General features: G+C 44.0%; 1 protein-coding gene across 5 annotated transcripts in view; it reads right to left on the minus strand.

The window, feature by feature from the left end:
• Nucleotides 1-24305, minus strand: part of SLC29A4 (solute carrier family 29 member 4) — a 218918-nt gene that overhangs the window by 45927 nt on the left and 148686 nt on the right. For all 5 annotated transcript variants that reach the window (XM_086940687.1, XM_086940688.1, XM_086940685.1 and 2 more), the window contains exons 4-6: nucleotides 23580-23693; nucleotides 20732-20860; nucleotides 10725-10799 (exon numbers count right to left, since the gene is read on the minus strand). In XM_086940687.1, the coding sequence (XP_086796813.1) occupies nucleotides 10725-10799; nucleotides 20732-20860; nucleotides 23580-23693 (318 nt within the window). The remainder of the gene's footprint in view (nucleotides 1-10724; nucleotides 10800-20731; nucleotides 20861-23579; nucleotides 23694-24305) is intronic.

Genomic DNA, 24305 nt, shown 5'->3' on the forward strand with positions numbered 1-24305 from the left:
ATAATAGGTCAGTTCGCAAAAACCTGATTCATAGTGGCCTTGCAATTTGGCTTGCCTCATGAAAATTAATGAGGAAGGTCGCCAATTGTTACACACTTTGAATAGCAACCATCACAGGGATGGTGGCCTTCTGAAGTCAGGAGACGATAATGTTTGGTGTCTCTTTAAAATAGAGCATTTAAAGACAGCCTATTATTTTTTTTAAAGGAAATCAGGATGCATTAATTTTTTTAAATGAACACTTTAAGTAACATTTTTTAAGAGTAGGCAGTGGTCCCAGGGACCACTACCTACTCTTAACAAATGTTTTTGTCACCATTCACAAATTGGAAGGGATCGCTTGGGAACACATTCCTATTTGCGAATGGGTTGCCTCTACATTTGTGTAGTCTGCAAAATATGACTGATTTGTAACCATATTTAGGTCACAAAACATTAATACATCCCAATCAAAATTGTTATTTGGGGGTGGCTCCTTAAACACACCTTTTCCAAATACCGATTCCATATTTGGTCACAAACCCAAATTTCAATTTGGTAACGTTTTAACAAAGCGTAATTTGGGTTTTATACATACCAAAAAAGCCTTTTTGTGGGGGCAAATGACCCAATCCTGCGAATAGGACATTTTGCAAACAAAAAAAAACGTGGACGTCTAGCTCTAAGCAGGTTTCTCCATTAGGGCTATAGGGCTGCGCCACTCTGAAATTCCTACATGTTTACCTAAAAGAAAATTAAATAGATCGATTTATTTAGTGATACGATCATATCTATAAATACATTGATGTATTTGAGTCTGTTCTATATAACTAGGGGGCCTGTCCTGCCTCACTCTGAAGCAGGAGACACAAACCAGACAGTAAATCAACTTTCTGCAATGTGACGCATGCCGCAGGGTTTTCCTTTCTAAAGCCCTTCATTGCTATAGTAGTTTATGGTCGCATTCACTCTAGGCGTTGAAGCTGTCAGCATTATGGTTTTGGGCATCAGAGTCTGCATCCCTGCGTGAGGCTAAATATCCGTCACTCACAGACATAGATCGTACCCTTTCCCATTCGTCACAGGGTAGGACTGGATGCAAGCGTGTGTGATTTGGCGCCTTGTCCTCGGTAAATGGTAAGTGTTATAATGCTAATCTTGTGTTATGTATATTGTGCTGAGACCCCTCCCCATGCTAACCTCCCCATATGTGACACCCCAGGAACTGGCTGCAGGTCGCTGGGCCCTTTAGAAGTGGAACTGCTGTATTTCTTTACCCACAAAATTGATCCAAAAGACTATTTCGTTCCCTTGGGAACTTAGCAAAAAAACAATTGATGGATGGAATGCTGGACAATGCAAACATTCACCCCCAGTCACGAGGATCTGGGTTAAATCCATCATTCTTTTGCTCCCCACACCGCCCCAGTTTGGACCCAGCCATATGCAAATCAGTATTGACTCAGTTCCCGTGGGAATAGCTTAGCCCGAACTGCCAAGCCAGGCCTCCCTGGACCGGAAACACGCATCCTGGGACCAGTTTCAGGGCATCACCCTTCATCAGCCGGGCTAGCTTGAATCCAGTGGTGTAGTGAGCACAGAACCCACGTCTGGGCATACCCTTCCACCTTAGGGCGACATATGCAAAAGAAACAATTGACGACGGAATGCTGGACAATAGAAACATTCACTCCCAGTCACAAGGATCTGGGTTAAATCCATGATTCTTTTGCTCACCACACCACCCCAGTTTGGACCCAGCCATGTGCAAATCAGTCTTGACTCTATTACTTGTGGGAACAGTCCAGCCCGAACTGCCAAGCCAGGTCCTCCCTGGACCGGAAACAAGCATCCTGGGACCAGTTTCAGGGCAACACCCTTCATCAGCCGGGCTAGCTTGAATCCAGTGGTGTAGTGAGCACGGGACCCATGTCTGGGCATACCCTTCCCACTTAGGGCGACATATGCAAAAGAAACAATTGACAACGGAAAAGAAACAATTGACAACGGAATGCTGGACAATGCAAACAGTCACTCCCAGTCACAAGGATCTGGGTTAAATCCATCATTCTTTTGCTCACCCCACCACCCCAGTTTGAAACCAGCCATATGCAAATCAGTTTTGTGAAGTTGAGTGCAAAGGGAGAAATATGTGCTAATAGTAGAGACAGTCACATGCTGTATGGTATTAAAACCCACCCTATCTTCATGCCCTTCACATTAATGCCAAAAACATGGATTGATTTACAAACAATGTAAGTTAAAAACGTTATGGTAATGCATGTCTGCGATTTAGTTACTCTTTTATTTCTCAACTTTTATTATTATTATTCAATCTTTATTTCGGCCATATGGCCATAAAAGATATACAACAACAGTAAAACATGTACAACCATGATAAAATCCACAACAATAACAAAACAGCACATGCTATACACTATAAAATCATTCCTGTAAGTTAAAACTACCAGAGTTACAGTTTATAAGATTTGGGATTAACTCGGGGCCTGTGATTTCAGAATGCGAGTGCGGGTATGCCAGACATTGGTGAGGAATTTTGCCAGTACAAACACGGTTAGACTCGAAACATCGGTTTTCAGAATTCTATACATTGGCAGGTACTCCCTATAACCAAAGTTCCTAATAAGTGGCAAAAGCCAGTACTTCCTAGCTTTCATATAGGTTGGGCAAAACAGGGTCACGTGTAGATCACTCTCCTCCGCATAGGAGCATGTCGGACACTGCTTAGAAGGGGACGGGGTTGTCCAGGAGCTGGTAAAAGATCTGAAGGGCAATGTTCCATAGCTCCATTGGAGAAACAGCTTCCTGGCCAACACGGGGGACATGGCGTCCAAGACCCTTTCCAGCCTATATGAGTCCTTGCTCAGCATGAATGCAGATGTTAATGATCCCTCCCGCTGGCCGTCCATGGCAGATGATAATTTCTGGTCGTGGTAGACCTTGACCAAAGTTCTGAGTGGGATGTTTAATGAGGCATTTGCAGGGTCGGACCAGAGATCAGGGAACCCCAATGTTGTGCATGATTTGTGAAGCTTTGGGATGAGTTAGAAGCTCACTCCGTTCCGCCCTATAGGCAGATAGTTCTTCACTACTCCACAGTCTTCGCCAGAAGACTATGGGTCTGAGACCTATTTCATCAGCTATTGGTCTCAGTCCCAGATCCAGCCTCAGAGGAAGGAGCGGGGTGCTGGCCGGAAGTGCAACTATCTGTCTAATGAAATTGTTCTCAGTTGCCGACAGACTACGAGTTGATGTGTGTCCCCACAATTCCGCCCCATACATAGTGGCGCCCCTAGCCTGTGCTTTATAGATCTGTATGAGCGGTCTCAAAGGCCGGTATGCCGAGCTCTTCATCATCCGCATAATGCCCCCAGTGGTCTGCACTAATTTGAGGTTAGCTCTAGTCTGATGTGGCCCCCATGACATAGTCTCATTCAAGGTTACACCTAGATATTCAAAGGTGGAGACTCTCTCTATCCTTGACGCTCCCACTAGTGGGTTCGGGCGCAATTTCTGACTAGGATTCAGGACCATAAATTTAGTTTTTGTGGCGTTAATTTCTGGACCCCTATCTGTACAAAAGGCCACAAAAGAGTCAAGAATCCGCTGAATCCCCATTGGGGTTTTGGACAGGAGCAGGGTGTCGTCTGCAAACATAATTGCAGGCACCCTGCTGCCGTTCAATTTTGGGGCATCAGTGTTTTCAGTACCATTCAGGTGGGCGATTACCCCGTTGACAAAGAGGCAGATCAGGGTCGGTGCAAGCACACAGCCCTGCCTAACCCCCCTGTCAACGGGGAATCTGTCCGTCAGTTCCCCAGACTTCCCACACCTCACTCGGGCATAGTTGTTGTGGTGTAATCTCTGTAAGATTATCAAAATGTCCGCGGGTACACCCATCTCTGACAGGACACTCCAAAGTTTACCTCTGGGCACCAAGTCGAAGGCGGCCCTTAGATCCACAACTTTTACTTAATCTTGCATTCCCCAAGAATGTTAACTATTTCATCATGTTGCGTTTCTGTATGTTTTTCTTGCATCTTATTACTCTTATATAGTGCATACTTTCTGCATCATGCCAGGTGTTTATGAGGGGCTTTGATTGAGAGCTCTTGCAGGGAGGCTGTAGGCAAAGCAAAGTGCCTGTCAGTGCGTTATCCTCTCTGCATTCCACACAGAACAATGGTCATGTATTCCAGTTGCAATTGTAATTCTTTGTAAATGTGTGTGAGGGGGTACACAGATGTCAAAATATTTACAAGACAAAAGTGAATGAAAATCAAGTGCTTAAATGTAAGAGCGCGCCGTGTATGTTTAGGGGTGGTGAAGGGAAAGAAATGTGAGGAAGTGCATTCGGGGGAGAGTGAAAAGAGAGCACCACAGAGGAAAGACATGAGGTTGAAGATGTGCAGATGGACAAGATGTGCAGAGAAAAAGAGCATTCATATCTAATATCAAGCGCATATAACTAAAGGCCAACACTCCTTTCATGGGCCTCAATAATATTTAATTAGCAGTCTTACAATTTCAGAGTTGAAACATTTCCAATGCTGATTATTTACAACTCATCATCGACAAAGGCAATAATACTGGCTAGATTAGATGTGTGTCAGTTGCAGCCTTGACCCATGCAAGTAAGAGTGTTTGGGCAATAGGACCCGATAGTGTGTGTGTGGGGGGGGGGGGCTGTTTTGACAGACTACAAGGTGAAATTAATTTCCCCTCGTCGTTGTCTGTCGAAATCTTCCACCCGGCCCTACCACCACACCCCTCTTGCCTGCATGGGCCGCGGCTGTAAGCACACTATAGGAACCTCAGAAAAGTATTTTACATGTTCCCTTTTAGAAAGCCTCCACTTTGTCCATCAGACTAAGAGACCTGTCTCCAAACATATTTCAATATAACTGACTGCAGGAAGCGGTCTCGAAACCTGGTTAGAGCATTTTCTTCCAAAGCCGATGCTGCATGCAATGTGCAAGACACTAGGCAAGCACACACTTTAAAGGGCCTTAAATTGTTGCGCTGTACAATTTGCATATTGCAGTAACTGATGAACATATTAATGCAGTCTGACATGGGGCAGTTTTAAACGTGCTTAATAATTCAAGAATATATGTTCCCATTGTTTTACAAACCATGCTTCTTCACTAAATTAATTTGCTTTAAAATGCACCATTTCCCAATCTTTAAAAAAATAACAATTCTCATCAAGAGGATCCCACCGGACCGTACGTTTGCCCATTGATCTTGCTTGCTACATAAAAGCAATACCCAACTTTTACACCAAATGTCCCCAATTTCAAATGTAACGGGCCGCCACTGCCAATTATACCCTACATATAACTTTATTTATCTACACCTAGTCCATATCTCTACCACTACCTATACTGTGCTACCACGAACCCTCCCTGTCCCCGACTATCTATACATGTACCCTGGCACCTCTACCCCTGATTATAACCTTGTACCCTAGCAACCGTGCACATCTACCCCTGATTATATTCTAGTACATCTACCGCTACCACTACCTATACCATAGTACCTAAAATCCCTCCTGTACCTTCATTTCATTACCTCTATCCATACTCTTTTATCTCAAATTCTGCCTATATTAAAGTACCTCTATACCTACCTATATACCTTAGTTTCTCTGCTCCTATTTACTCCCTGTATTAATCAGTATCTCTATACCTGCGCCTATAGCCATTAGTCTCTAGCCTCCTGTCTATACCCTAGTATCCATACCCTTATATTTTTGCACTTTTCCTTTGCGCCTTCCTATCCCTATCAACAATGTAGTGCCTCTTTCCTCGTCTATACTCATTTATACCGTACAAATAACCTTATTGCACTACACCGATACCTCCCTCTACCGAAACCTACACCCTGCTACTATAATCCCTCCCTATACCCTATTATCTCTACCTGCACCCTAGCACTACCCCTGATTATAACCTAGAACCCTAGCACCCTTGGACTTCTACCCCTAATTATACTCTAGTGCATCTACCGCTAACTGTACCTATACCATGTACCTGAACTCCTTCCTGTACCCCAACATCATTACTTCTACTGATACTCTTTTATCTCTATCCCTGCCTATATCACAATACCACTATACCTAGCTTTGCACCTTAATATCTCAGCTTGCTCCTGTTTATACCCTATACCAACCTCTCCCAACCTGTACGGATCCCTATAGCTACCTGTACCTCTAGACCTTAATACCTCGTCTCCTGTCTATCTCTAGTATCTCTACCCTTATGTTTTTGCACTTGTCTTTTGTTCCTCTCTACCACTATTGACAATGAACTTCCTCTTTCCTTGCCTATGGTCACTTAAACCATAAATATAACCATAGTTATCTACACCTAGCTCATTCATCTACCACTGCCTATACTGTGCCACCATGATTCCACCCTATACCTTACTCTCTCTACCTGTACCTTGGAACCACTACCCCTGAATATAACCTATTACCCTAGCACTCATGCACTTATACCCCTAATTACACTTTAGTACATCTACTGCAACCACTACCTATACCATAGTACCTGAACTCCTTCCTGTACCCTAACATCATTACTTTTACTGATGCTTTTAAAAAAAAATCTCTATCAGTGTCTATATCATAGTACCACTATACCTCCTTAGACACCTTAGTATCTCTGCGCCTAATCATACCCTATACAAACCTGTATAGTATATCTGTACCTGCCAATACCTATAGACCTTAGTATCTTGCCTCATGCTTTTACCCTAGTACCCCTACCTATACTAAAGTACATCAACCCCTATCAATATCCTGGAGCCATAATCGCCACCGATACCCAAGTGCCTCTCCTCTTATTTACGCCATAGTACCTCTTCCCCTCACTACACTGTAGTATCTCTAGAGTTACTTATAACTTAACTTTTTCCCTTGACACCCACCTATAACCTAAAATCTCTTCCTTTCTCTTCTTCTATTTCACCTAATGTTTGTTGTCTTTATTGTTTTCTTGTGCCACTTTATTTTCCTTTTTTTTCTTTTTCCTGGAGTTTTTGGGTGGAATATCTTCCCATTTTTCGAGGAGAATGGTTTTTCCTCATTTGATAATTCACCAAAATGGAGCAGCACCAGTCTGGCTTGTAAGCCGGGCATTAATCGTTTTATATATTCTTCTGAAATAAGAGCTAGCAGATACCGACTATGCCAATGCACCACAATGCGTATATGCCAAACAACTGGCTGTAAGGATTTTAAATTGCGGTTCAACTGAAAAATAATTTACAGTCTTGGTAACTGTGAATATGTGGGTCCAGGACCCTGGGAAGTTTTCATGTGCCCACATGCTATGTTCTATTCTAGCTAATTTCTTGTGACCGTTCAATTACTTAAGCAAACTTGCTCAAGACATGTTTCAGATTATTTACTGTGAATCTGATAGGAAACCCAGTAAACAGGAGATGCAAACATATCCACATAGTTTTACTTATGGAAATTAGGGCTTCTTTACATTGTTGCGGTGGTGCTGGAACCATTTTCATAGTGGTTGTGCTGCCATCAGTGTTATATCACTGAAGTCATAGATGTTGTGAAAAATAAAAGTGTCACACAAAGAAGTGTAACAAATCAAACACACCTGTGCATAGGAGAGTGTTAAGGATGTAGAATATAGTCAATGGGTGCAATTTTGAGCATGCTATTTCAAATGTATTACTATTTTGCATGGTGTGGTAGCACACTTCTATTTACAGACAGCACATTTTCCATTGAAATAGCCTCTTAATTTGTACAGACATGCACTTCGACTGATAAAACTATATAGCACACAAACAATAATGTGCTTGGAATCAGATTTCACCAAATGTTTATCATTTGAACATCACCAAATTACTTGTCTAGATTTGCTTCATCAGACTAAAATCTTAGCTTCCATCACAGTTCAGAATTACAAATAACGTGCTTCATGTGTGCTTTTCTAACTTCTGGTATATTTTGAAATATTTGTACAGTTCATTTACAGGTATTTGCATTCTGTTGTGTGTTAGAAACAATTCATACCCTACAGCCTACCCTGTTTTTTCCCTCTGTCTTTGAAACCAAAGCAAATGTGACAAGGCAAAAACAAAATTTAAAAGCCATAATAAGGGTGTGGGACATGGTCTCCTCCCCCAAATCTCCATAAGGCACAAGACAGGGTGCTCTCTCTCACCCCATATCTTCGCCCTCATTCTCAAACCATTTGCTAATTTAAATAGGAAGAACGAGGCAATCAAGGGAGCATCCATAGGCAAAGATGCCTTCAAACTAGGCCTGGGCGGTAAATTCCGTTCCGTTCGTGGAATTTGCGGAATTTGGGTAATTTTGCGTTCCGCGGAGAACGCGAAATTGCCCAAAATTCTGCGTTCCGCAAGTTCGGGAAATATTTTGCTTGTTCGCGTTCTCAAAATGCGTGTTTGCAAGATATTTCCCCCGAGCACGCACACAGCGATCGCGAACACGAAAAAAGCATCGCAAAAAGCAATTCCGCATGTTCGCGGAACTTCTGCGTGTTCGTGGAGATTTTTACAGTTTCATGGAGATTTGCGTAACGCAATTACGCAAATTCCGCCCACCCCTACTTCAAACTCACAATGTTTGAGGGCAACATCATGCCCTTCTTGAAAGACCCTCTACACAAGTACTTGAAGAGCTTACCAGATTCCAGGCTGTCTCCAATTGTAATTGTCACTAAAATGGAGACGCTCCTGATAAACTCCTTGCTACACCAGGAGTTAGCAATGGAAAGCCTCCTACCTTTCCCATGGTCTAGAGAAGCACTTACCTACCTGAGTATTATATTAGCTCAGACTACCACACCAGTAATAACCCTCAGCTATTCTAAATTGTTAAGAGATCTCTGCCCGTCCTCCAAAAATGGCATAACAAACATTTTGCTTGGTTGGGGTGACGGACGGTTGTCAAAATGAGGCTCTTACCTGAGATTCTTTATCTATTTCAGACATTCCTGTTGCTGCTTCCACCACTGATTGTTAAACAACTACAATTAATCAATACCTACATTTGGTAACATAAATTGCCCTCTATTGCTCAAAAGACCCGCTAGACCCACTCATATTGTCATATTTTCAGGCCTCCCAGCTTAGATATATCATGGAGTGGGGGAAAAATCAATCGAACAAACTGTGGTGCTTTGTAGACCAATTAATCACCTTGACTCCCCTTTGGCAGGATCCTGGGATTCAGAGATTAAAGAAAAGACGGTTTATATACTACTACCTAATCACTAGAGTGACCCTGGTGGAATAGGTTAAGGTGGCACAGAGGCCAGGTTTTACAATGTTCCAGACACTGTACACACAAATGTGCTATAACACGGACTTTTCCCAGCTGAGGAGCAATTGACATTCAAGGTCTGGAGGGACAGGAAGGGCCTCATGGTCATGGTGGATTCCCTCTTTCAAAAGCACGACATATTCTCTTTGAAGAACTAAATGCCAAATTCAGGATACTAGAAAGTGAGCGATTTGCATACATACAACTACGCCATTGGGTCCTTCATCCTACAATGAAGGAAGAATTTTCACGCCCATGCATGACTGTTGAGATGTGGCTTAAAGATGGACCACATGATAGGGGATTCATTACTATACTTTATAGGTAGACACCATGCCCCAGTGCAAAATCCAGGGCAGAAAAGGTGGGAGGCAGAGATAGGGCAAGTGCTGGCCTCCAAGTGGAAACACCTTTATAATGAAGCACGCCCCTTCACAACCAACTTGCGACTCAGAGAAGCACAATCCAAAGTACTGACATACTGTTACACAATACCAGAAATAACTGGGACATGGAGCACATCTCTCAGTGGTGCTTGCTGCTGGAGAGGTTGCAGTGCAACAGGCACCTTAATACATCTGCTGAGACAATGCCCTCAACCAGGGAAATATTTTGGGAGATGTCATTACTGATCTTAACAGAGCCTTTGAGGCACAAATCCCAAAGGAAACAGAGTCCATCTTGTTGGGGATACCCTTTTCATCCTTCGGGTCACCAAAGTTTTCAGGGGTAAACATCTGGCTGTGGCTATAGTGGTGGCAATACAGGTCTTGCTATCCTTGTGGGGGAAGAACACATCACCTGACCCTGTCGTGTGGCACAATAAGCTGAGTAATATGCTAGTCATGGAAAAGATATCCCTAACAGTAGGGAACTCCCTTAAATCCTACACGACTAGCTAGAACCCCTACATTCAATTCCTTACACATGAATATAGGGAACTCCCATGCCCCAAATATCTTAGGGCCATTTTTCTCATACCAGAAGAAGTATCTAAAATGCTCCTAACTCAAAAGACCTAAGCTTAATGCACCCCAGTAGTGGTGTTCCTGGACAGTCGAATAAGGAGGGATTCCTTCTGTTGGCTTTCATTCTAAGAAATAGCCTTGGTTTAACAATGATTGATTGAGGGATGAGAGGGAAAGGGGGAAAGAGATTTGTTTAGTTATCAAATATGTACTGCAAGGCTACCATAGTGTTCCTGGTCAGCTGGACGGCTGTGTATGATGGTATGTGTAAAAGGCCGAACAAAACCAGTTAATTCTACAAACAAAATGTAAAGGCATCTTTATTTCTCATTGGTCTTCTGAACTTCAGCATGATTATTTTTGGGGCGCTGCAGCACCCCCTCGTTCGCCTACTTCCAGCACCTATGCATCGTTAGAATTGAGGTGATACTTACTTTCCCCAGTCATCACACCCTGGGTATATCGTTTGGGCAGCATCCCGGTGTAACCGTAGAAACTGGATTGCTGCACTTAAAGAGACAGGTATATAGAAAAAAGAAAGAACATGGAGAGATTGTTACTTCCTTTGCTGATGTTAGACACAGATCCAGTATGTTTTCCCATCATATGCTACGTTTTCCACATTATTTTCAAAATAACTTTCCAGAGAAATTAATGTATATGCTTGTTGAAGACCAGACCATGATCTTTGGAATTTATCCTGACGTGCAGCATTATAGGAACACAGTACAGCTTCTATTACAATAGCACAGTGTATGCAGAATTTACCCTGGGATTCTGTGGCAGCTCTGTGATTCAACAACAACACATTTCTCATGCGCTCAATAAGCTGCAGCGGAACATGGAATTATTGGCATTTTATATATGTTTCAGTATCGACACCACTGTTTATAACAAACTATTGAGTCTAGACATTGACTAGTTCTAGGACCAGGTTTCAGAACAAAAGGGCTCATCTTAAGTGAGACGATCAGGGCCCTTCCTCAGACAGCTCAACAGAAGCCTGCCCACCATTTTTTGATTCCCTCATCACTCTGGCGCGGAATTACTGATGAAAGTGATTCCGCCAACATGGCCAGAGAACATTTGGCAACAATGCATTGCTGGGTGGTCTGATGTGCCATGGTGGCTCACACCACATTATTTGTAATTTTGAGAAACAATCCCAAAAGCCCAAGGACCATTTCTGTTTTTTCCTGCCTGGGACCACCAAGCCTTACAAGGTGGTAGGAGCTGGGATCAATCACCAATGAAAGATCAACTTATAGTAGGCAGACCTATCCTGAATTGGCGGCAGGATAGTGCTCTCTGACGGAAGAACCATCTGAGACTTCACTGTTGGAAACCAAGCTTCCCTACCTCTATATGAGGCATGGAACTTCTGTGTGATACCTGGATAGCCAGCCTCACATGTATAAACCAGTTTTAGAGCCTGATTTAGACTTCGGTGGATGGGATACTGTCACAAATGTGATGAAGTATCCCATGCGCCCAAGTCTACATCAGACCCTTAGTCAAGCACATGATATAACATCTGCAGTTTGCATTGGGGCTGAAAACTCAGCTCATAAAAAGATGGTTAAACAACAAGGGGTGGTGATGGACAGAGTTTCTGAATTAAGCAGAATACTCTCACCCAGTCAAGAGATCAGGGCTAGATCCAACACCGTTTTTGAGCTCACTGCACCATCTCAGCTCAGAACCTGGCTATATGCAAATTAGTCTGTTCCTGTCCCAGTGCATGATAGGAACAGGGCAAACCAAACTACAAAGCCAATTCTTTCACTGGGAAGGAAACAAGCTTCCAGGGACCGGTTTCTGGCATTACAGCCGTCTTCGGCCCGGCTTGCTTGAATCCTGATGGTGCAATGAGCAAGGGACTCACATCTGAGTATACCCTTCCACGCTTATGGTGGACAAAATAATTAAACAACAAGGGGTGGTGATGGACAGAGTTTCTGAATTAAGCAGAATACCCTCACCCAGTCAAGAGATCAGGGCTAGATCCAACACCGTTTTTAGCTCACTGCACCATCCCAGCTCAGAACCTGGCTATATGCAAATTAGTCTGTTCCTGTCCCAGTGCATGATGGGAACAGGGCAAACCAAACTACAAAGCCAATTCTTTCACTGGGAAGGAAAGTAGCTTCCGGGGACCGGTTTCTGGCATTACAGCCGTCTTCGGCCCGGCTTGCTTGAATCCTGATGGTGCAATGAGCAAGGGACTCACATCTGAGTATACCCTTCCACGCTTATGGTGGACAAAATAATTAAACAACAAGGGGGGGTGATGGACAGAGTTTCTGAATTAAGCAGAATACTCTCACCCAGTCAAGAGATCAGGGCTAGATCCAACACCGTTTTTAGCTCACTGCACCATCCCAGCTCAGAACCTGGCTATATGCAAATTAGTCTGTCCCTGTCCCAGTGCATGATTGGATCAGGGCAAACCAAACTACAAAGCCAATTCTTTCACTGGGAAGGAAACAAGCTTCCGGGGACCAGTTTCTGGCATTACAGCCGTCTTCGGCCCGGCTTGCTTGAATCCTGATGGGGCAATGAGCAAGGGACTCACATCTGAGTATACCCTTCCACGCTTATGGTGGACAATATAATGAAACAGCAAGGGGTGGTGATGGACAGAGTTTCTGAATTAAGCAGAATACTCTCACCCAGTCCCTTGCTCGCTGCACCATCAGGATTCAAGCAAGCCGGGCCGACGACAGCTGAAATGCCAGAAACCGGTTCCCGGAAGCTTGCCTCCTTTCCAGTGAAGAATTGGCTTGGTAGTCTGGTCTGCCCTGTTCCCATGATGCACTGGGCCAGGGAGAGACTAATTTGCATATAGCCAGGTTCTGAGCTGGGATGGTGCAGTGAGCTAAAAAACGGTGATGGATCAAGCCCTGATCTTTGGACTGGGTAAGAGTGGTCTGCTTAATTCAGACACTCTGTTCATCACCACCCCCTTTTCTGTATCGTTTTTGGCCACTATAGGTGTGGCAGGGTATACTCAGACATGAGTCCCTTGCTCACTGCACCATCAGGATTCAAGCAAGCCGGGCCGACGATGGCTGAAATGCCAGAAACCGGTCCCCGGAAGCTTGTCTCCTTTCCAGTGAAGAATTGGCTTGGTTGTCTGGTCTGCCCTGTTCCCATGATGCACTGGGCCAGGGAGAGACTAATTTGCATATAGCCAGGTTCTGAGCTGGGATGGTGCAGTGAGCTAAAAAACGGTGATGGATCACACCCTGATCTTTGGACTGGGTAAGAGTGGTCTGCTTAATTCAGACACTCTGTTCATCACCACCCCCTTTTCTGTATCATAAAAAGATGGGGCAGGCTTATTTTTTAGGTGAAGAGTTCTCCACCCGACTGCAGAATCTCCATAGTCGTAAAGTTACTATCAGTGTTGGACTGGTCTATAGGGCAATCAGGTAGTCCCCAATTGGTTGGTCTGACAGATCTGTGTGTGGGCTTTTTATTAGCAGTTGTAGGCCTGTTTTAGTGCCAGGTGGGCTGTGTTTTTTTACTACCATTTTTTTGCTATATGCTTTGCCAATGGGGGCTACTTTTATTTTGGTGCTTGAGTCTTTTTTATGTCCCAGTCTGACCCTGGTTACTATTAAATCGTAGTTTGTGAGCACCAAAAAAGAGTAAACGTACTCGAAAGTGTAAGTTTACCTTGGTGAATCAGGCCCATAGTATACTGAATTGCAAAGGGGTGGGCTATGTTCCTTTCACATCCTTCCTCTGTGCAATTTGTAATAAGTCACAAAGGACCTTTGAGATCTGGAAAGACTTTTCGACTTGCGAAGTACCTTTCATATACTGCAGGATCGGAGTGTGGCGTTGTAAAGTCTGTTATTCTGGGAATCGCAGACTTTGCTGCTAGAAATTGGGTTTGTACATCTAGCTCATATTGCTTAAAGTGGGGCCTTTTTATTTTTCCAATAATTGTAGGCACTCCTCTCTCTCCTTTCCAGTAAGTTCTCCTTATTTAATATGCTAAATGGCTTCCTTCTGGTGCATTATTGTAAGCATTGGAAAACTATAGCATATTCACCCCCTTTTCTGTATCGTTTTTGGCCACTATAGGTGTGGCAGGGTATACTCAGACATGAGTCCCTTGCTCACTGCACCATCAGGATTCAAGCAAGCCGGGCCGACGACGGCTGAAATGCCAGAAACCGGTCCCCGGAAGCTTGTCTCCTTTCCAGTGAAGAATTGGCTTGGTAGTCTGGTCTGCCCTGTTCCCATGATGCACTGGGCCAGGGAGAGACTAATTTGCATATAGCCAGGTTCTGAGCTGGGATGGTGCAGTGAGCTAAAAAACGGTGATGGAGCAAGCCCTGATCTTTGGACTGGGTAAGAGTGGTCTGCTTAATTCAGACACTCTGTTCATCACCACCCCTTTTCTGTATCGTTTTTGGCCACTATAGGTGTGGCAGGGTATACTCAGACATGAGTCCCTTGCTCACTGCACCATCAGGATTCAAGCAAGCCGGCCGACGACGGCTGAAATGCCAGAAACCGGTCCCCGGAAGCTTGTCTCCTTTCCAGTGAAGAATTGGCTTGGTAGTCTGGTCTGCCCTGTTCCCATGATGCACTGGGCCAGGGAGAGACTAATTTGCATATAGCCAGGTTCTGAGCTGGGGTGGTGCAGTGAGCTAAAAAACGGTGATGGATCAAGCCCTGGTCTTTGGACTGGGTAAGAGTGGTCTGCTTAATTCAGACACTCTGTTCATCACCACCCCCTTTTCTGTATCGTTTTTGGCCACTTTAGGTGTGGCAGGGTATACTCAGACATGAGTGCCTTGCTCACTGCACCATCAGGATTCAAGCAAGCCGGGCCGACGACGGCTGAAATGCCAGAAACCGGTCCCCGGAAGCTTGTCTCCTTTCCAGTGAAGAATTGGCTTGGTAGTCTGGTCTGCCCTGTTCCCATGATGCACTGGGCCAGGGAGAGACTAATTTGCACATAGCCAGGTTCTGAGCTGGGATGGTGCAGTGAGCTAAAAAATGGTGATGGATCAAGCCCTGATCTTTGGACTGGGTAAGAGTGGTCTGCTTAATTCAGACACTCTGTTCATCACCACCCCCTTTTCTGTATCGTTTTTGGCCACTATAGGTGTGGCAGGGTATACTCAGACATGAGTCCCTTGCTCACTGCACCATCAGGATTCAAGCAAGCCGGGCCGACGACGGCTGAAATGCCAGAAACCGGTCTCCGGAAGCTTGTCTCCTTTCCAGTGAAGAATTGGCTTGGTAGTCTGGTCTGCCCTGTTCCCATGATGCACTGGGCCAGGGAGAGACTAATTTGCATATAGCCAGGTTCTGAGCTGGGATGGTGCAGTGAGCTAAAAAACGGTGATGGATCAAGCCCTGATCTTTGGACTGGGTAAGAGTGGTCTGCTTAATTCAGACACTCTGTTCATCACCACCCCCTTTTCTGTATCGTTTTTGGCCACTATAGGTGTGGCAGGGTATACTGAGACATGAGTCCCTTGCTCACTGCACCATCAGGATTCAAGCAAGCCGGGCCGACGACGGCTGAAATGCCAGAAACCGGTCCCCGGAAGCTTGTCTCCTTTCCAGTGAAGAATTGGCTTGGTAGTCTGGTCTGCCCTGTTCCCATGATGCACTGGGCCAGGGAGAGACTAATTTGCATATAGCCAGGTTCTGAGCTGGGATGGTGCAGTGAGCTAAAAAACGGTGATGGAGCAAGCCCTGATCTTTGGACTGGGTAAGAGTGGTCTGCTTAATTCAGACACTCTGTTCATCACCACCCCTTTTCTGTATCGTTTTTGGCCACTATAGGTGTGGCAGGGTATACTCAGACATGAGTCCTTTGCTCACTGCACCATCAGGATTCAAGCAAGCTGGGCCGACGACGGCTGAAATGCCAGAAACCGGTCCCCGGAAGCTTGTCTCCTTTCCAGTGAAGAATTGGCTTGGTAGTCTGGTCTGCCCTGTTCCCATGATGCACTGGGCCAGGGAGAGACTAATTTGCATATAGCCAGGTTCTGAGCTGGGATGGTGCAGTGAGCTAAAAAACGGTGATGGAGCAAGCCCTGATCTTTGGACTGGGTAAGAGTGGTCTGCTTAATTCAGACACTCTGTTCATCACCACCCCTTTTCTGTATCGTTTTTGGCCACTATAGGTGTGGCAGGGTATACTCAGACATGAGTCCCTTGCTCACTGCACCATCAGGATTCAAGCAAGCCGGCCGACGACGGCTGAAATGCCAGAAACCGGTCCCCGGAAGCTTGTCTCCTTTCCAGTGAAGAATTGGCTTGGTAGTCTGGTCTGCCCTGTTCCCATGATGCACTGGGCCAGGGAGAGACTAATTTGCATATAGCCAGGTTCTGAGCTGGGGTGGTGCAGTGAGCTAAAAAACGGTGATGGATCAAGCCCTGGTCTTTGGACTGGGTAAGAGTGGTCTGCTTAATTCAGACACTCTGTTCATCACCACCCCCTTTTCTGTATCGTTTTTGGCCACTTTAGGTGTGGCAGGGTATACTCAGACATGAGTGCCTTGCTCACTGCACCATCAGGATTCAAGCAAGCCGGGCCGACGACGGCTGAAATGCCAGAAACCGGTCCCCGGAAGCTTGTCTCCTTTCCAGTGAAGAATTGGCTTGGTAGTCTGGTCTGCCCTGTTCCCATGATGCACTGGGCCAGGGAGAGACTAATTTGCAAATAGCCAGGTTCTGAGCTGGGATGGTGCAGTGAGCTAAAAAATGGTGATGGATCAAGCCCTGATCTTTGGACTGGGTAAGAGTGGTCTGCTTAATTCAGACACTCTGTTCATCACCACCCCCTTTTCTGTATCGTTTTTGGCCACTATAGGTGTGGCAGGGTATACTCAGACATGAGTCCCTTGCTCACTGCACCATCAGGATTCAAGCAAGCCGGGCCGACGACGGCTGAAATGCCAGAAACCGGTCTCCGGAAGCTTGTCTCCTTTCCAGTGAAGAATTGGCTTGGTAGTCTGGTCTGCCCTGTTCCCATGATGCACTGGGCCAGGGAGAGACTAATTTGCATATAGCCAGGTTCTGAGCTGGGATGGTGCAGTGAGCTAAAAAACGGTGATGGATCAAGCCCTGATCTTTGGACTGGGTAAGAGTGGTCTGCTTAATTCAGACACTCTGTTCATCACCACCCCCTTTTCTGTATCGTTTTTGGCCACTATAGGTGTGGCAGGGTATACTGAGACATGAGTCCCTTGCTCACTGCACCATCAGGATTCAAGCAAGCTGGGCCGACGACGGCTGAAATGCCAGAAACCGGTCCCCGGAAGCTTGTCTCCTTTCCAGTGAAGAATTGGCTTGGTAGTCTGGTCTGCCCTGTTCCCATGATGCACTGGGCCAGGGAGAGACTAATTTGCATATAGCCAGGTTCTGAGCTGGGATGGTGCAGTGAGCTAAAAAACGGTGATGGATCAAGCCCTGATCTTTGGACTGGGTAATAGTGGTCTGCTTAATTCAGACACTCTGTTCATCACCACCCCCTTTTCTGTATCGTTTTTGGCCACTATAGGTGTGGCAGGGTATACTCAGACATGAGTCCCTTGCTCACTGCACCATCAGGATTCAAGCAAGCCGGGCCGACGACGGCTGAAATGCCAGAAACCGGTTCCCGGAAGCTTGCCTCCTTTCCAGTGAAGAATTGGCTTGGTAGTCTGGTCTGCCCTGTTCCCATGATGCACTGGGCCAGGGAGAGACTAATTTGCATATAGCCAGGTTCTGAGCTGGGATGGTGCAGTGAGCTAAAAAACGGTGATGGATCAAGCCCTGATCTTTGGACTGGGTAAGAGTGGTCTGCTTAATTCAGACACTCTGTTCATCACCACCCCCTTTTCTGTATCGTTTTTGGCCACTATAGGTGTGGCAGGGTATACTCAGACATGAGTCCCTTGCTCACTGCACCATCAGGATTCAAGCAAGCCGGGCCGACGATGGCTGAAATGCCAGAAACCGGTCCCCGGAAGCTTGTCTCCTTTCCAGTGAAGAATTGGCTTGGTTGTCTGGTCTGCCCTGTTCCCATGATGCACTGGGCCAGGGAGAGACTAATTTGCATATAGCCAGGTTCTGAGCTGGGATGGTGCAGTGAGCTAAAAAACGGTGATGGATCACACCCTGATCTTTGGACTGGGTAAGAGTGGTCTGCTTAATTCAGACACTCTGTTCATCACCACCCCCTTTTCTGTATCATAAAAAGATGGGGCAGGCTTATTTTTTAGGTGAAGAGTTCTCCACCCGACTGCAGAATCTCCATAGTCGTAAAGTTACTATCAGTGTTGGACTGGTCTATAGGGCAATCAGGTAGTCCCCAATTGGTTGGTCTGACAGATCTGTGTGTGGGCTTTTTATTAGCAGTTGTAGGCCTGTTTTAGTGCCAGGTGGGCTGTGTTTTTTTACTACCATTTTTTTGCTATATGCTTTGCCAATGGGGGCTACTTTTATTTTGGTGCTTGAGTCTTTTTTATGTCCCAGTCTGACCCTGGTTACTATTAAATCGTAGTTTGTGAGCACCAAAAAAGAGTAAACGTACTCGAAAGTGTAAGTTTACCTTGGTGAATCAGGCCCATAGTATACTGAATTGCAAAGGGGTGGGCTATGTTCCTTTCACATCCTTCCTCTGTGCAATTTGTAATAAGTCACAAAGGACCTTTGAGATCTGGAAAGACTTTTCGACTTGCGAAGTACCTTTCATATACTGCAGGATCGGAGTGTGGCGTTGTAAAGTCTGTTATTCTGGGAATCGCAGACTTTGCTGCTAGAAATTGGGTTTGTACATCTAGCTCATATTGCTTAAAGTGGGGCCTTTTTATTTTTCCAATAATTGTAGGCACTCCTCTCTCTCCTTTCCAGTAAGTTCTCCTTATTTAATATGCTAAATGGCTTCCTTCTGGTGCATTATTGTAAGCATTGGAAAACTATAGCATATTCATTCGCCTTAGCTGTCTAATCCCTTAATACTGTTTTGACACTAATCCAGACTCAATGAGGATCTTCTCACTATCAGTCTCAGTAAAACATTTCTCATTGAAAAGGAGTTATTAAATGATAGAGCAGGATTAAGGATTTCTAAACTTCACGCTTAATTAGATGTGGCATTTCGAAAGGATTTTTTGCTTATGTAAAAAGAGAAATCGAGACAATTCACCAGCCCGGGATCATCAGTGGCTTGATTACTTACTGCCAATCTGCATTCCTAACAAGTGTGATGAGAAAGACAGACTTGCTGGTGTATCTCATCGCTTACCTCCTCCTACCAGGGCCATCACTTTAGCTTCGACTCTGGATGCAGAAACACTGCACCATACTGCAGAGCGCTGTGATTCCAGGGTGCTGAATAACTCCATTTGGTGGCTTAAAATGGGGAGTAACTGTGAGAATTAGTGTTTCTGCACAGAAGCCTGCATGCCAGATTTCTTACCAGAAATAAGTGTTCTTGTGACAGCCCAATGGTGCAGAATCAATGCACAACTTGGAATACCATTTCATCAAGTAACTCCTGTTATTGCCAGAAATGGGACTTCTGAGATTCTTACAAAAGGGACTTAGGAGATAATTTAAAGTTTGACGGAGTTGGAGTTCCCTCAGAAAATTGATAGATGGAGGACCATTATGTTTCCCCCGGTGCCACTGGATCCTCTGACCCATGGCCAAACAAAGTCCCAGCAAAAGAAGATTCAGAAGACCCAGGCAGAGAAAACAAACAATGGCAAAACACACAGGGAGACAACTCCTTGAGTGTATGAGACATAGATGTTTTGTTTTTCCTTAAACAAACTCTTGCTATGGAAGTTTGAGATATTAAAAAGAATACTAAGCAGGCCATTAAACCTAGCACATAGGCAGGGATCTCTAAATAAAGTTGATATTACTCTCCCAGAAAATAGAGGAAAAAAACCTTAGTCGATGTGATGGGCTGGTGGGCTACCAATTTTGGTCAACACATATATTTGCCATTCCTGTGTTTACTCAGCAGGGGTTTAGAAAACATGGAAAGAACGCCCAGGAAAAAAATCCAAAAGAGATGGAGAGAGTCAGTAAAAAAAGGTCACTGCATTAAATACAGTAGGCACACTAGTTTTTTACCCCATCTCTGCTGCCATCAATGCACTGCCTTGTATTGCCATCAAGACCAACTTGTTGCCCTGAATGTTTTGAAACCTTACTAGAAGGCAGCAAGAGGAAGTTGAATTAATGGGGCTTGGGATTTAATGACCTCATGAAATAAGAAATATATGAATGATAGTCCCACATGGCAAGAAATATACGACTCAGCACTTCCAAAGTGATGCCCTGTAAGAGGTTTCACAAAGAACATGTTCCAAAAAATTGGAAGTCTTTCACTAACCACAGACATCTACCCACTGCTTCATATCACCAACTCCCCTTCTGAAGTTCTTCACTGGAGGATTTCACTTACCTGTGCAGCCAAAGGCAACTACTCCTACTGCCGCGAGGTTTATGGCATAGGCTTGATTTTTGGAAAAGAGCTCCAGCCAGACATCACAGATACTGACAAAGAGGAGGGGACCCAGGGCAAAGAGGTAACCTGCAAGGGATCAATTTGAAGAAGAGTGAAGAGTAAGGATTGCACAATGGCTAGCTCATCAGGTTAATTTCCCTATATTCACAGAACTGTTACATGCTCTCTCATCAAATTAGGATGTAAAATTGTTCATGATCACCAAGATCCCACTCAAAGTCATTACTTACGCAAAGACAAAGAAAATAAGGTGCGACTAAGACCAAAACCAGTTCAGGGAATGCCGGACGCAGGGATTTTAGAGAAAGTTCCTGTGTGAAAAACCACTACTCAATCTTGTCCTCATCAGGCAAGAGTCATGACACTCAAATATTACTCAACTCACCCTTGCTCCCTTGCTAAATTTGTGCTATAGAAATCCCGCTTGATCAATGTCATGACTCAGACACACAAGGAAATTAATTAACATATTAGAGAATTCCTTAAAATGAAAGACCTAAAATGACTTCGCTAATTTGCATCCCATTGTCAACAAGAAAGCTGCTGCTACAATGTCCCCTTCAAAAGAAATTTTGTTTTGCAATACGTGCTCTAACACTAATTCAAATTAACATTAGCCCTAACTCTATACCTGACCCTCACCCTGACCTTGACTTAAACGTTTACCTTACTATAATTCTTATCCTAATTAATAACCCCATGAGCCTAATTTAGGCTCAGGTGGGATGGTAAGCAAAAAATGGGGCAATGGAGCCAGTGCCTCTGCTGGCTTATTAGCAGCTTTTCAGCCAGTTTTTAAGTATTGTGCTATGTCTGTATTGTTATTTTGTCAAAATAGTCTGGTGGTTATGGCAACAGTAGTAAGGTTTGGTAGGTTGGACGGCATTTTTTCCATTTTGAAAGCCAAATCCCCAAAGTTTGGTTTTGGGAATTGTAGTACCAATGTCAGTGACATGCTGGGATTTTCTCCTACCACATGGGGATATTATCTTTTTTGGTCTGCCCAGGACTCCTGTGTTATACATGGTGGGTCTTGATTGGAGAAAAAACCTAACGGCCTGTGAAAAGGCACACCCTACTTAGATCGAGCCTTCAGAAGCCAAATCAGAACTGAGCCAGTGAGGGTATTTGTGATGGCACAGCAGGCTGTAACTCTGCCATCAGAAACACAATACTTTTCCCAATTTTTATTGTTGTTGGGGAGCAGTAGCAGGGTGGGTGTGGAATCTGCCAGTTGTCGGTAGCTGGCCCATTAACACCCTGCTCTAAATGAGGCTTCAAGTTGCTGCCCCTTGCCCTAACAAAACACTAACACTATTGAATTTCTTTCCTGACCCTGAAACCTAATCCTTTATCTTCACCCTCCCATTTCACTAACCCTCACAATACTCCTAAAACTATTGTAATCCACACAAAAGCTGTGAATCTAACCATATTTATACAAATGTCCTAAACACTAGCCATAACTTAGTAATTATCAATGTAACATAACAAATTACCCATTCATATCAAAGGCAAAAATAGTTATATTCTTTATTGGCTTACCTTTTCTTTTCATAGATTTTTCATTGTGGGAGAACCTTGGTAAGTATTCTCCACAAGAGATTCGTTCTTACATCATAACCCCAATTCATCCACATATACTTTTAAGTGAGTTATGTCAGTGCCCACATTCATTCTCTCATCTAATTTAATTTAATTGGTTCTTTCTCTTTGAACATTTAACTTGACTTCGAAAACCCCTGTATGATTATCTACATTCCATTGAAAGCTGTAAAGGTTTCTTCTATCAGTTGAAAGCACATAAGACGCAATTCTTCATTCTTCCCCTCCTAGGACCAATGCGCATGAATATTTAATAGTAATTGCTTATTCACTTTTAGACCAAACAGTGATGATAAAAAAGACTCCCGGCCCTTTGGTGAGGAGTCGGGGAGAATAATAAAATAGGAGCAAATCCTTTATTTTGACTTCAAAGAGAGAACCAGTCTGATAGTTATGGCTTTGTAAATAATCTAACTGTTCTAAGGGAACCCAGTTTTGTATGTCATCAGCAACCAACTGCCTTACTTGTATATGTGACTACATACTGATCAAATATAGCATGCATGAGAATATGTCTGGATGAATTTAAATATAAAGGTTTTTCTTGCCTTATCTCTGTTAGCTGGTAGATATTTTCAGATTAACCTGTACATTGTTATGTTCCAGACATATGTGGGTCAGAAAGGGCCAACAAATGGTATACATGAGATGGACCATCCATAATTCTATTTAGAACATTGATACAATAGCAGTTAAAAAAATCTGTGAAATAATTAAAGTGGTAGTAAATAGTAATAAAGTATTAGTACCTATATTGCTACACAGTAACATATTACATTGAGTATGGAATTAAGCAATACATAAATATAACGATCAGTACTCAATATGAAAGTACAGGTTTTGCAAGAACTGATTAGGCATTTAGTTAAACTAATCTAGGCCTAATGCTTAATCCGGGTGTAGTTTTAAGTTAGCAATCCAGTTTTGAGAACATATTGTAAAAAAGTGCTTTGAATAACAGCTTCCTGATTCAATGAATTAGTAATGGTTATATAATGGAAACATTGAGAGATATAGCACTAAAAGGTATTCAATTTCCTTCAATTTCCTGTTTGTGGGGTAAATACCCATGAAGCAGAATCAATGTAAAAATAGAAAACCGTTACTGAAGTCCCAGCTGATCTGAGGGGATACTGGACAAGCTGCAGAGTTAAATGGTAACGCCAAAGCATAAACTCACCCACAGTGATTCGAGTGTGTAGACTCAGCATCTCCATCAAGGCATTGTTCAGAATGACAGCCGCCAAGGCTACTAGGATGTAGGTCATGCTCATGTCAAAGACGATGGAAGTGCCTGGAAAGGAGAAAGTGATGTAGCCCATCAGAAAAAGTCAAAGCAAAACTAAACCTTCACAATTAAAGGAAGCTTGAAAAGAATTATACAAACAGAACTGGTGTTTTACAAAGGGTCTTAAATGCTTTATTCCTATTTGTTTCCAGATTATGGTGCATCAAAATAAGACAGTACAATTAATGTAATAACCAGCTAGAATAGTGGATTGAAGGCAAGAAGGTGAGTTACAATTTAGTACATTAGGACACTAAAGGTTCATCTATAGAAGGGTGGCTGTAATACAGTTGCTTGAGGATAGTGGCAAGGCAAGGGTGGTGGCTCTAGGTGCCTCCTGAATGGAGAAGGCCCTTCTTCAGGACAGCTTTTGAAGATGTTGGTGGAGGGCAGACAGGGTCATTCTTTAGGGTGTTCTTGTTACATTATTAAGACAGTAATTGATTGAAATGGGAATGTGCACATAAGAGCACCTTGGGGATTGGGACGAGGTGAGGGGACCAGTGATAGATGGCAAAGCTCAACAACTAAAATGGCCTAGTATTGAGGTGATATCACTTGGCAATTTGTACAAACCTATAGAGAAATAGTTATGTGCCAATCTAGACTTGTAAGTAT

The sequence above is a fragment of the Lissotriton vulgaris genome, chromosome 10, assembly GCF_964263255.1.
Source record: "Lissotriton vulgaris chromosome 10, aLisVul1.2, whole genome shotgun sequence".
Lineage (NCBI taxonomy): Eukaryota > Metazoa > Chordata > Amphibia > Caudata > Salamandridae > Lissotriton > Lissotriton vulgaris.